Below are 13,704 nucleotides of genomic sequence, written 5' to 3' on the forward strand. Positions count from 1 at the left end.
AGAACTTGAGTTTGGATAATAAGACCAAGCAGAACTCAGTGTGTTGTTATGCATGGATTATTACCCTGTGTATTTCCAGAACTTTAGTTATGCTCAAATTAACTTGACCTTCTTAGTTTTAGTTATATTAGAAACAGCTTGTAATGTAATGACTACACAGACTTATTTTTACCTATACTTGTAAGACTGGGCCATAAGCTTTCATTTTTTCGAATTTAGGAGGGTAAGGTGAAATTCTGTCATCTTTCTGTAGTGTTGGCAGTTTTAGTTCATCTTAACGGGATGAGGAATGAGGACTATTGGCAGTATTGCTAGCAAAACCACTGAAGCTGGATCCTCAAGATGAGACTGAAGCAGTTTCCCACATTACTCAACTGAATAAGGTCATTTTGTTTAAGTGAACCTTCCACTTACAGTTTCCACTTACATTTGTGTTACCTGAATATTGCCACTGTACTGTATAAATAATTATAGTACCAAGCTTTAGGTAAGACTAAAAATAATAAGTATGCTTTCAGTGTTTAAGTATTAAAGTTTTTCATTTTGAAAATATTTTTCTTTTGCCTGACCAGGCAGTGGCACAGTGGATAGAGCGTCAACCTGAGATGCTCAGGTCCCAGCTTTGAAACCCTGAGGTTGCTGGCTTGAGCACAGGCTCACCAGCTTGAGCGTGGGGTCCCCGACTTCAGTGGGGGATCACAGACATGACCCCATGGTCGCTGGCTTGAGGCCATAGGTGGCTGGCTTAAGCAAGGGGTCACTGTCTTGGCTGAAGCCCCTCTCCCCCCATCAAGGCACTTATGAGAAGCAATCAGTGAACAATGCAACAATGAGTTGATGCTTCTCATTTCTCTTTCTTCCTGTCTCTCAAAAAAGCACACAAAAAACTTTATTTTCTCTTTTGTTTCAGATTATGCCAAGGTCTAGAGTGGATGACCTCTCGGATTGGAGTGAGATAACTTTTTCACTTGGAAGAGACTGCTCTATTTATTCTGTGACATGAACATTTTTTCCTAGTACCTTTGGCTGCTAAGGCAGCAGCATGTTTAATTTATAACAACACAAACCTCGATGAGCAACACTTGAATCAAGTGCCGCTGAACTGGAACATGAAAGATTTTTTTCTTAACTTTTTTTTAATGCATTAATCTTCAGTTGGATGAACACTAATGTATAACTATGTTTTCAGCAACAGAATTTTTCTGACTACTTATTCTAATTATTCAATGACTGCCTTGTAAGAAATGTTTGTCATGTTTAATGTTTTCTGAAGTATTGTAATAACTTTAATGACCAAGTTCTTTCCTTTCTTGACTGCCCCTACCCCCGCCATTACCGGTTTGACAAAGTAGTAGTGGGAATCATTGGGTACTGCTTGCAAACTTAACAGCTCTAAATATTTGCTCCCTCTAGAAACTACTTCTGGAGAAAGAAGTGTGCCTAGAAGATATGTGTAAGGAAGATTAAGCATCATGAGAACTGCCTTTAAATGAGTTAACTTCCCCTATATTATTGTAAGTCATAGAATAATTTTAAAATACTTTTAGCCTGGAAATTAGGCTATTTAGCTAAAAAAATTAAGTTCACATTTCTGCCTATAACACAAGATTAGTTTTGGTTAAAAACTTATCAAGGTGAAATATTTATTTGAAAGCCCTACTTTGATAGTAAATATTTTGGATAAATCTGGTATCTTAAGAATGTTACATATTGAATGCATATATAAATATTGGAAGTTAATAAAGCATACCAGCACTAATATTAAAACCAGACACTTGGAATATATTTTATTAAAAATTACAAACTATTATCATCATAAAGTTCAACTATTCCATTTGCCAAGGACATCCCATCTGCTTTGGGCAACAGCTAAAGCGAGACTATAAAGAGTTTATTTTATTTAAAATTTTAATTGTGTCTATAATAGTATTACTACCACCAGCAGTATATTACTTAAAAAACCATATGCTTTTCTTAAGTCTTTTTGAGGGTGTAGTGTAGTATGCTTGAAATAGTTGCCACCTTTTATCGTTTTGACTTATGTTCTAAAATCTTAGGCTGGAGTATAGGAAACTGCTGAATTTAATCCTTGCTTTTAGAGTAGTGCCATGAGTCTCCAAGTTATTATGCTAACAACTTATAAATTAAAAAAGAGGAAAAAAGTCATAATCTATCAAAAGTTTGTTTATTGGATAGTATTAAAAAGTTTCAGGGAAGCTGTCTAATATGAACAATAATCTAAATAGTGCATACCTTAAGGAGGAAGACAGGTATAGTAGTTCTAATTTTCTTTATCTTAAATGATTTTCTTATAATGAAAGGGATAAAATATACGGCTCACAAAAATTAGGGGATGTTTCAAAAACAAATATAAAGCTACAAAATATCCCCTAATTTTTGTAAGCAGTGTATATACTTAGAAAATATAATGCTTCATCTCTGCAGTATTTTATTTTTTCATTTGGGTCAAAAATAGGATTTAGTATTCTTAATATTAAAATATCTGTCTAAAATGGTATTTTAATTTAAGCTTTTTTTATTGTAAGTTGGTTTGAAGTTTGCTTTGTTTTCAGGTACATTGGATTTATTCTATTTAGTCTAATTAATTTAGTGGAATATGGCTGCATTTTTCTGCTTTCTCTTCAGCGGAAGCATACCTAGAACTGAAGCTTAGCCAGATGAAAACCTCTTGGGCTTTGGAAACTAGTTGTTCATTAATCTTGATTTGAACCTTTTTCTTAGTGATTATATACCGGGTAGAGTTTAAATTTTGTTTTTGATATAACCTGTAATCAAGAACCTGAGAGAAAAGGAGACAAATCAATACGTATGTTTTGTAGTGTGTATGTGGCAGTGAGACAGAGGAAATCTGAAAATACTATTTTCCCAGAGCATACTTTGCCAGAATTTTTCTGTAGGTTATATAGTTTAGCCATAAATACTGAGAATAGTTCTCATAACTCTGTCCTGGGGAAGAGGGGGTATATTAATACTCCTGTATTTGTTTTTACTTTGCATTTTGTCTTCTTATATCTAATAAGATTAGCTGGATCAATTCTCTCATCAAATTATATGGTTATTTTTTATATTACCACATCAGCATTATATTGAAATGACTAGATAGAATCAAGTTTGCTATTTAATTTTTAAAATGCAATTTATTTTATTTTCTAAAGTCTTTTTTAAAATACATTTTATTTTAGATTAGAAATCATTTATGTTAGCTGTGTGTTGACAATGAAATTAGCATTCAACTAGATTTTGTGCCAATGAATTGGGAAGTTCAATTAAGAAATATATATAAGACTTTTTAAAAGTATTTTATAGGTTCTCAATAGATATGTCTTGTTAAAATAATATGAAAACTGACTACCCTTGACCCAAAGTATGTATCCAATGCTAAAGCATTGATTCTGACATTTGTCGAAAATCAACCAACTATGAGATATTATCTGATAGGCCTTGGCCCAGGTAGCTCAGTTGGTTAGGGCATTGTCCCAGTTTTCTACGGTTGCAGGTTCGATCCCCAGTCAGGGCACATACAAGAATCAGCCAGTGAATGCATAAACAACAAATTGATGTCTCTCTCTCTCTCTCTCTCTCTCTCTCTGTTTCTCCATCCTCTCTCCTCCTCCTCTCTCTAAAATCAATAAATTAAGAAGATTTTGTCTAATGAAAAATATAAATTTGTGATTAGTGCCTTTATTTATATTTTGAGATGAGTTCTCAATTTTGTACTAGAACTGTTCTTTGGAAGTCAAACTGAGCTAATTATCAGTGATGTAATTTGAGTTTTACCCTCCCCATTAACCCCTCAGTTGCCTAACAAAGTTTCTAGTAAGTAAGAGAAAGCAAGGGACCCGCCTGCATTGCTTTAGGGAGATTACTCGAAGTTTTTAATTTGAATGTAAAGAAGCTAAATTTTACCTTTAAACATAACTAAAATGTGATTGTTACCCTTGTAAGTTCAAATATGGCACTTTTCTTAGTTTTGAACGTTTTCATACTTAAACTCATCTCTCTAATTGAAGCCCATTTGAGAACTTTTTTAGAATTAAAAGGCCATTTTATATGGGGATATACTATACATTTTGTGTTGTTAGTGTAATTTAATTTCTTAAAATCTAAAATATTGATACATATAATCTATTAAAAATTGATTAAGTATATAACTTTTGCTTTTAGTTTTTGTGTTAGTATGCATAAATAATTTTATTCTATGTTCATTGGAAGAAAGATAATAAATTCAAGTTTTATTGTTAAAAATAATTTTTACATGTGAACCACCCATATAGCTATAGTCATTTTGATTAAGTATATGTCAACTTTCATTTTTTATAACAGAAAATTTTTTTTTCCTGAGAGCAGTGAGTGATATAGACAGCAATGTAAGCAATATTCTCTGAAGAGTTACGGGAGTCACAAAGCAAATTTTAAAGAAAGTAAAATAATAAAAAAATGTGGTGTAGTATCTGGATAAATTAGAAATACAATTGTTTTTAACTAGCACTTCATTCTTAACTATGTAAAACCATATCAGTTGAAAAATATACTGTTATGCCAATAGATGGATACATTTCATTGACATTTATGTTAAAACCAACTTGGTGAGTCTTAACTTTTCAACTATGGCTTTGAATGTAAAACATTTCACATCCAGTTCAGTACCGAAGGATCCTTTGTATTTTGTCAAAGTAGTTATTTCAAGATAAAACATGGTAACTTGTGTCTGGTAGAATATTTTGTTCATTGTCTAAAGAAGTGAATTTGAGTCTTAATTTGACCATTACTTGTCAAGTTGACCTTAGATAATTACTGTTCGTGGCCTTCTTATTGTTTACATACTGAGGAACTTAAGCTAGAACTCCAATATGTCTTTTGGTTTTAAAATCCTGAATCTTCACATGCAATATTAAAATAGAAAAAGCAAACAAAAATACATGTAATGTGAAATTAAATTCATTTTTATTTATTATTTTATCCCCACCTCATCATTTCATTAAGTATATGAATATAATCAAATAAGAAAACAGTATCAATTAGTCACTGCTTAATTTAGCTAATAGCTAAATGACAATGCAAAAAATAAAAATAGCCATATTGCTAAGAACATTGATAGTAAGCTGCTTATAAAACACCTGCATATATTGGAAATACTCTCTTCTAGAGAATACTTGGCTTATTTTCCTGGCTTTTACTAATTAGAAGGGATCGGTTTGTTAAGAGTTTGTCTATGTATCATCTCAAACTGTACTTCTTGACTTTCCAGTATTGATAGAATAGTGCAGCCAGAATATCTGTATAAATCTGAGAGTGGCTTACATTTAAGGTTAGTGGATTTTGCTTTATTCTGAAGTCATGTTTGTGTGTGTGTGTGTGTGTGTATGTGTGTGTGTGTGTGTGTGTGTGTGAGAGACAGAGACAGAGAAAGGGACAGATCAGGACAGACAGACAGGAAGGGAGAGAGATGAGAAGCATCAATTCTTTGTTGCATCTCCTTAGTTCATTGATTGCTTTTTCTCATATGTGCCTTGACCGGGGGCTATAGCAGAGCGAGTGACCCCTTGCTCAAGCCAGCGACCTTGGGCTTCAGGCTAGCTAGCTACCTTTGGGCACAAGCCAACAACCATGGGGTCATGCCTATGATCTCAAGCTCAAGCCGATGAGTCCATGCTCAAGCCACGACCTCTGGGTTTCTAATCGGGTCCTCCACATCCCAGTCCAACACTCTATCCCAGTGTTCCCCAACCTTTTTTGGACCACAGACCGGTTTAATGTCAGAAAATATTTTTACGGACCAGCCTTTAGGGTGGGACGGATAAAAGTATCACATGACTGAGACAAGCGTCAAGAGTGAGTCTCAGACGGATGTAACGGAATCTGGTCATTTTTTAAAAATAAAACATCGTTCAGACTTAAATATAAATAAAACAGAAATAATGTAAGTTATTTATTCTTTCTCTGCAGATCGGTACCAAATGGCCCATGGACCGGTACCAGTCCGTGGCCCAGGGGTTGGGGACCACTGCTCTATCCACTGTGCCACCACCTGGTCAGGCAGTCATGTCTCCTCTTTATTCATTTAGCATGACTCTAAAAACAAATCCCAAGTCAGGTTTCCAAGAAGTATTTTTAAAGAGTTTCAAATGGCCAAAGCTAAATAGAGAAAGCCAGTTTAAAAAACGATAAATTCACCTATTTTATTTCATATTTAAGGTAGGAAAATTATTGTGATCAGCAGACCTGAAACCAGCTTTAAATGTGTAGTTTGGGAAATGTTAGAGAGGTGTAGAGACATACCTAGAAAAAAAGGCCTAAACACATGGATAGAAAAATCTTAAAGGATATTAAGTAACAGGAAATTTGAATGACAGCAATAAATTTCCATCACTTAAATACTTAATATTAACACTTAGTAAGTTTTCCTATAGAACTGGATGGACATAAATTATTTTTAACATGATCAAAGGATGGAAAACTGATCAGGTTTTAGAATTCTGAAGTGTGGTCATATAGAAGCGTCTCACTGTTTTTTTAAACTAGTAATTACATTTCCTCAGAAGTGGAGAAATAAAATGTGCCATGCATGTCTTTTGAAATAGAAAACAATTTTCTAGAACAATGGAAATGTTCTCTTTCATAAACTTGTAAAATTTTAATTTAAAAATTACCTCATTTTACAATCCATAAGGTGCTTTGCTGAAGTTTGTGGGATGTTGCACTATCCCATAAATACCCCCTCACCCAAACTTCATTTGAAATATGCAGAATTCACAACAGGAATAGTGTTCCTTAGAGAGTTTTCTTTTGTTTTATTCTTGTTTACCACCAGCAGGGCTAGCCTGGTATAGGAGATCTGAATATTGTCTTTGTTAAAGCAAATGGGCAAATGCTCAGTCAGTATTTAATTAGCTTAATTAATCTATATCTTGTATATAAATAAAAATGTAAATGTTTGTTCAAAATCTTAAATCTCCGAAAGTTCTTCACCGATTGCTTTGAAATTTTGACACAGCGTTGCATTTGAATATGCACATTTTTATACACCTACTATTATAATAGATGTCACACCTGTGACAGGTAAAAACATGCTTTTAATTTTTAGAAAAGCAGCGCCATCTGTTGGACGTAAAAGCAATACACGCTATACTAAATATTTTAAGATTCCATTTCAGTGTTTCTGATTTACAATCCATTTATGATTTCCAATTTTATGATTCCATTTCAGTGTTTCCAATTGCATTGTTAAATTGAATTTTCAAGGGGAAGATGTCCTCATTTCTTGCATTCTTATAATTCCAATGGATATGCCATTTCAATTTAACAGATTGCAATTCCCAATTCGATTGGCGTTTGCAATCACCATCAACAAAGCTCAGGGCCAGTCTTTAGAATTGTGCACTTTAGATCTAGACACGGATTTTTCTCACATGGACAATTATATGTTGCGTGTTCTAGAGTCGGCAAACCAGACAATCTCTATATCTGCACAGACAATGGAACAAAAAATATTGTATGCCCACAAACATTGTGAAATTAAACGTATTAGAAACGTGTGCTTTCTCTTTTCTTTCTTTTCCATTTAACCAGACTGAGCCACAGCAATGCGTGGCTGGGTACAGCTAGTTTTAAATAAATTCATATATACAAAATCCTCACCAAGTACAAAAAGAAAAATTCTCTAAACATTCAAATTGACCTAAAGGTTACATATCTCAGAAAAGAAAAGGTGCTCTTTCTTATCTATTATTGAATTGGGTGTGCTGTTTCTCCCATCCTATCTTTTCAACATAATAAAATCCTACAGCAAGTTACAATTGCAACATATTTTTCCCTGTATCTAGGAGCTCTGTGGGAGAAGAGGCATGGACTCTTTTAGACCTACATGGTACATGGTAGCACTTATTTTAAAACCTCCGTAATGATTTTAAAAGTTAACATGCCATCTGCAAATTCCAAAAACACTAACTGAATTTAAGGAGCCATAAAAGTATCTTGGTACTTTTTTTTTTTTTTTTAGGTGAGAAGAAGGGAGATAGGCAAATTCCCACATGCGCCCTGGCCAGGATCCACCCAACAATGCCAACTGAGGTTGAATGCTCCCATACCGAGCTATTTTTAGCACCTGAGGCTGATGTATTCCAACTGAGCTATCCTCAGTGCCCAAGACCATGCTCAAACCAATCAAGCCACTGGCTGCTGCAGTGGAAGAGGGAAAGAAGGGGGAGGGGAGTGGGGGACGGGGAGACGCAGATGGTCACTTCTCTTGTGTGCTCTGACCGGAAATCGAACTTGGGGCATTCCATACACCAAGCTGATGCTCTATACACTGAGTCAGGGGCCAGGGCATAGCTTGGTACTGTAATCTTGGGCCAAAACAACTCATTCTAACCAATAAATTAAAGATTTTGAGTCCAAAGTTCCAGGACAGTAGCATCTGATGTTTTATAAAGAATGACCAATAAACACTTGTGACTGTTCAGAAAACGCAGTATCTCACAGTAGTTGTTCAATTGCAGTAGTAATTGAAACAAGAGGCCTCCATCACCGAACTGTTGCATAACCACCATAAAACTCAGAATGACAATGTTTTTGTGCTAAAAGCAAATATCGCGTCCACTGACTTTAAAAAATGAGTAAGAGTAAAAATGTCTTTTCAGTGCTTACAATGGCATAAAGAACACGAAGAAATCACACATTTTCAAAAGCTCTTCCCTCATATTTTCGGTTCCTAACAGAACCATCTGCCCACGAAGATGACATTTCTTTGCTTTAAATTGTTTGCCATCACAGTGTCAGTCAAAGCAAATTTACACCCTAGACATAATATAAACCGTAGCTTTTCCACAGTAGTTTTGCAAACCAGTCATTTGTCTATCCACCAAAGTCTGTGCCCTCTTATTCTTACTGTAATGAGAATACTTTTCAGAATAGCTGATAACACTAGGGAACAATTTCTTTTTCATTTTCTGTTGCATGAAGTTTTAGAACTGTTTCTATATACTTCTGCATCACTGATTCCAAATCTGAAATCCATTTCTTGGTGCATAAAAAGGCTCTAGTTTTTATGCAATTTTAATTTCTTTTTGTTACACTTAATGGCAAGCATTGGTTTTTAAATTGGAGTTAAAGGGCAATGACTCTTGGATTGAACATAACCAGAAGGCAATGAATGTTTTACAGACATCACTTTTACATAATTGTAGTTTTTAAATGTAAAAAATTATTATCTCATAAAAACACCCTCTTATTTTGTTTTAAGATTGAATCATGGCTTCTTCGAGTAGGAATAAATGTAAGAATAGTCCCGAGCGCTGGCCAGTTTGCTCAGTGGTAGAGCGTCGGCCTGGCGTGCAGGAGTCCTGGGTTCAATTTCCGGCCAGGGCACACAGGAGAAGCGCTCATCTGCTTCTCCACCCCTCCCCCCTCTCCTTCTTCTCTGTGTCTCTCTTCCCCTCCCGCAGCCAAGGCTCCATTGGAGCAAAAGTTGGCCCGGGCGCTGAGGATGGCTCCATGGCCTCTGCCTCAGGCGCTAGAATGGCCCTGGTTGCAGCAGAGCAACACCCCGGATGGGCAGAGCATCTCCCCCAGGTGGGCATGCTGGGTGGATCCCGGTTGGGTGCATGCAGGATTCTGTCTGACTGCCTCCCTGTTTCAAACTTCAGGAAAATACAAAAAAAAAAAAAAAGAACAAATAGTCCTGACATTTTGTTATATGTGTGGCTATTACGCACTTCAATGTCAAAGGTGCAATATTTCATCATTTGTGACATGTGCATATATTGCCTATTTTCAAGTTCCCCTTGGTGATCAAGACAAGAATTGGGCTCCTCATATTGTGTGTCATAATGTGGAAATGCTTCGTGACTGGACAAAAGGAAAACACAAAGGAACGCGTTTTGGTATTCCCATGGTTTGGCGTGAACCTAAAGATCACAGCAGTGACTGTTATTTCTGTCTGATCCATACAAAGGGCATCGGCAAGGAAAAACAGCATATGATCGAATATCCTAATATTCCTTCAGCAATACGACCTATCCCACACTTTGAGACACTCCCAGTTCCAGTTTTCAATGGTTTTATTTCTTCTAAGGATGAAGAAAGTGAACATGGTGATCAAGTGTATTTTGATAAGATGCATGAGGAAATTGTTCAAGAATCTGAAGGGTCTTATTCTGATGCCAAGCAGTCATTAACCCCTCAGCAGGTTAGCCAACCCGAATTGAATGACTTAGTAAGAGATTTGGGCCTATCAAAGAAAGCAGCTGAGTTACTAGCCTTCAGGCTTCAAGAAAAGAATCCTTCACCGGTCAGCTAAAGTATCCCATTTCAGGAAGCATGAACAAATTTTTGTGGAATTTTTTTCCAAAGACAAACACTGTTCACTGTCATGATATCAGTAGTCTTCTCAGACAGCTAGGTGTTACCACTTGCAGTCTAACAGAATGGTGGCTATTTCTTGACAGCTCTAAACGGAGTCTTAATTGTGTTCTACACCCTCTTCTCCCACTTTTTTGTTGTTGTTGTTGTTATCACAGTTTAAATTTGGTTTTGTTTTGTTTTTTTTAATTTTTTTTCTTTTTTTCATTTTTCTGAAGCTGGAAATGGGGAGAGACAGTCAGACAGACTCCCGCATGCGTCCGACCGGGATCCACCCGGCACGCCCACCATGGGGCGACGCTCTGCCCACCAGGGGGCGACGCTCTGCCCATCCTGGGTGTTGCCATATTGCGACCAGAGCCTCTCTAGCACCTGAGGCAGAGGCCACAGAGCCATCCCCAGCGCCCGGGCCATCTTTGCTCCAATGGAGCCTTGGCTGTGGGAGGGGAAGAGAGAGACAGAGAGGAAAGCGCGGCGGAGGGGTGGAGAAGCAAATGGGCGCTTCTCCTGTGTGCCCTGGCCGGGAATCGAACCCGGGTCCTCCGCACGCTAGGCTGATGCTCTACCGCTGAGCCAACCAGCCAGGGCTAAATTTGGTTTTATTGTGTTCTTGGTGGAGCTTTTACTTGTGGTTTTGATTTGTTTTGTTCTTTGTATCTGGTTGGAAAACCCCCTTGAGTAATTCCTGGAGTGGGGGTTTTCTGATGATAAAATCCCTCATCTTTTCTGTATCTGTGAATGTTTTTATTTCTCCTTCGTATTTGAAGGATAGCTTTGATGGGTATAGTATTCGTGGCTGAAAGTTCCTCTCTTTCAAAAGGACTTTAAATATTGGGGTCCACTCTCTTCTAACTTGTAGAGTTTCTGCTGAGAAATCCAATGATAATCTAATGGGCCTTCCTTTATATGTTGTATTCTTTTCCCTGGCTGCCTTGAGAATTTTTTCTTTGTCGTTGGTTTGTGCCAGTTTCATTATGATGTGCCTTGGAGTGGGTCTGTTGGGGTTAAGAAAACTCGGTGTTCTGTTTGCTTCTTGAATTTGAGGCTTTAGTTCTTTTCACAGGCTTGGGAAGTTCTCATCTATTATTTGTTTGAATATGTTCTCCATTCCATTTTCTCTCCTCCCTCTGATATAACTATTATTCTTATGTTAGTCTTTTTGATGGAGTCAGACAATTCCTATAGGGCTTTCTCATTTTTTTAAATTTTTGAGTCTCTTTCTTCTTCTCTCTGTTGTGCCTCAAGTTGCTTGTCTTCTATTTCACTAATCCTATCTTCTATCTGGCCTGTTCTATTAGCTAAGCTTCTTACCTCGTTTTTCAGTTCGTTATTTGAGTTTTTCATCTCTGTTTCATTTTGTTTTTATAGTTTCAATTTCCTTGGTAATATATTTTTTGTGTTCATTGAGTTGTTTTCTGAGCTCCCTAAATTGCCTTTCTGTGTTTTCTTGTATATCTCTGAGTATTTTTAGGATTTCTATTTTAAATTCTCTGTCATTTAGATCCAAGGTTTCCAATATATTAAATTTTTTTTCCATAGATTTTTCCTCATCTATCTGTGCTACATCTCTGTCTTTTATATCCATGATATTCAATTTCCTTTTCCTTAATGGCATCTGAGGGTGGTTTTGCTGATAGTACTAGTGAAAATTAATAAAGAATAAAAAGCAAAAAAGGGGGGAAGAGGACAGAGATTAACAGTAGCAAAAGATGATGGAGTGCAGAAGTACTCATAAGATAGTGTACTACAATGAACATGGTAAGAACCCTTTTCATTACTTAATGGTAACCACCCTTGAAAAAACCACCACAGAAGCACATGACTTAAAAAAGATAGCAACAGCCTGACCAGGTGGTGGCACAGTGGATAGAGCGTTGGACTAGGATGCAGAGGACCCAGGTCGAGACCCCGAGGTCGCCAGCTGGAACGTGGGCTCATCTGGTTTGAGCAAAAGCCCACCAGCTTGAACCCAAGGTCGCTGGCTCCAGCAAGGGGTTACTCGATCTGCTGAAGGCCCACATATGAGAAAGCAATCAATGAACAACTAAGGTGTTACAACACACAAGGAAAAACTAATGATGCTTCTCATCTCTCTCTTTTCCTGTCTGTCTGTCTGTCCCTGTCTATCCCTCTCTCTGACTCATTCTCTGTCTCTGTAAAAAAATAAATAAATTTTTTTAAAAAATTAAGAAAAAAAAAGAGCAACAAAGGAAAGAAGTATAGAATACAACCAAACAAAAACAAAGGATAGAAAAACAAAAGAGAAGAATCAAACAAGATACAAAACTAACAGAAAGCAATTTATAAAATGGGAATAGGGAACCCACAAGTGTCAGTAATTACACTAAATGTAAATGGATTAAACTCACCAATTAAAAGACACAGAATAGCAGAATGGATTAAAAAAGAAAATCCAACTGTATGCTGCCTACAAGAAACACATCTAAGCAACAAGGATAAAAACAAATTCAAAGTGAAAGGCTGGAAAACAATACTCCAAGCAAATAACATCCAAAAAAAAAGGCGTAGCAATACTCATATCTAATAATGCTGACTACAAGACAGCAAAACTACTCAGACAAAAATGTTCATTTCATAATGATGAAGGGGATGCTGAATCAAGAAGACATATTTTTAATATATATGCACCAAACCAGGGAGCACCAAAATATATAAGACAGCTACTTATTGACCTTAAAAACTGACAAAAATACAATCATACTTGGAGACCTCAATACACCGCTGACGGCTCTAGATCTTTCATCCAAACAGAAAATCAATAAAGATATATTGGCCTTAAACAAAACACTAGAGCACCTGGATATGATAGACATCTACAGGACATTTCATCCCAAAGTGACAGTATACATTTTTCTCTAGTGTACATGGAACATTCTCAAGAATTGACCATATGTTGGGCCACAAAAATAACATCAGCAAATTCAGAAAAATCAAAATTGTACCAAGCATATTTTCTGATCATAAAGCCTTGAAACTAGAATTCAATTTCAAAAAAGGGGAAAAAATCCACAAAAATGTGGAAACTAAACAACATACTTTTTTTTAATTTTTTTTTTTCTACAAAGACAGCAAGGGAGTTAGAGAGAGGGATAGATAGGGCCAGACGGGAACAAAGAGAGATGAGAAGCATCAATCATCAGTTTTTCATTGTGGCACTTTAGTTGTTCATTGATTGCTTTCTATATGTGCCTTGACCATGGGGCTACAGCAGACCGAGTAACCCCTTGCTTGAGCCAGCGACCTGCAGTCCAAGCTGGTGAGCTTTGCTCAAACCAGATGAGCCCACGCTTAAGCTGGAGACCT

At 36.6% G+C, this 13,704-nt stretch overlaps 1 protein-coding gene across 4 annotated transcripts in view; it reads left to right on the forward strand.

Moving 5' to 3' along the window:
- The window catches only part of ARL5B (ADP ribosylation factor like GTPase 5B), a 403,396-nt gene that overhangs the window by 31,041 nt on the left and 358,651 nt on the right, over positions 1 to 13,704 (forward strand). The window contains exons 6-8 of one of the 4 annotated variants that reach the window (XM_066387419.1): positions 911 to 950; positions 1,414 to 1,514; positions 8,021 to 8,210. In XM_066387419.1, the coding sequence (XP_066243516.1) occupies positions 911 to 950; positions 1,414 to 1,467 (94 nt within the window). In that variant the 3' untranslated portion in view covers positions 1,468 to 1,514; positions 8,021 to 8,210. Of the gene's footprint in view, positions 1 to 910; positions 7,548 to 8,020; positions 8,211 to 13,704 lie in introns of those variants that run through there. The other 3 variants (XR_010751750.1, XM_066387418.1, XM_066387420.1) reach the window with 3 other exon arrangements.

Source organism: Saccopteryx leptura, chromosome 5 (assembly GCF_036850995.1).
Source record: "Saccopteryx leptura isolate mSacLep1 chromosome 5, mSacLep1_pri_phased_curated, whole genome shotgun sequence".
Taxonomy (NCBI): domain Eukaryota; kingdom Metazoa; phylum Chordata; class Mammalia; order Chiroptera; family Emballonuridae; genus Saccopteryx; species Saccopteryx leptura.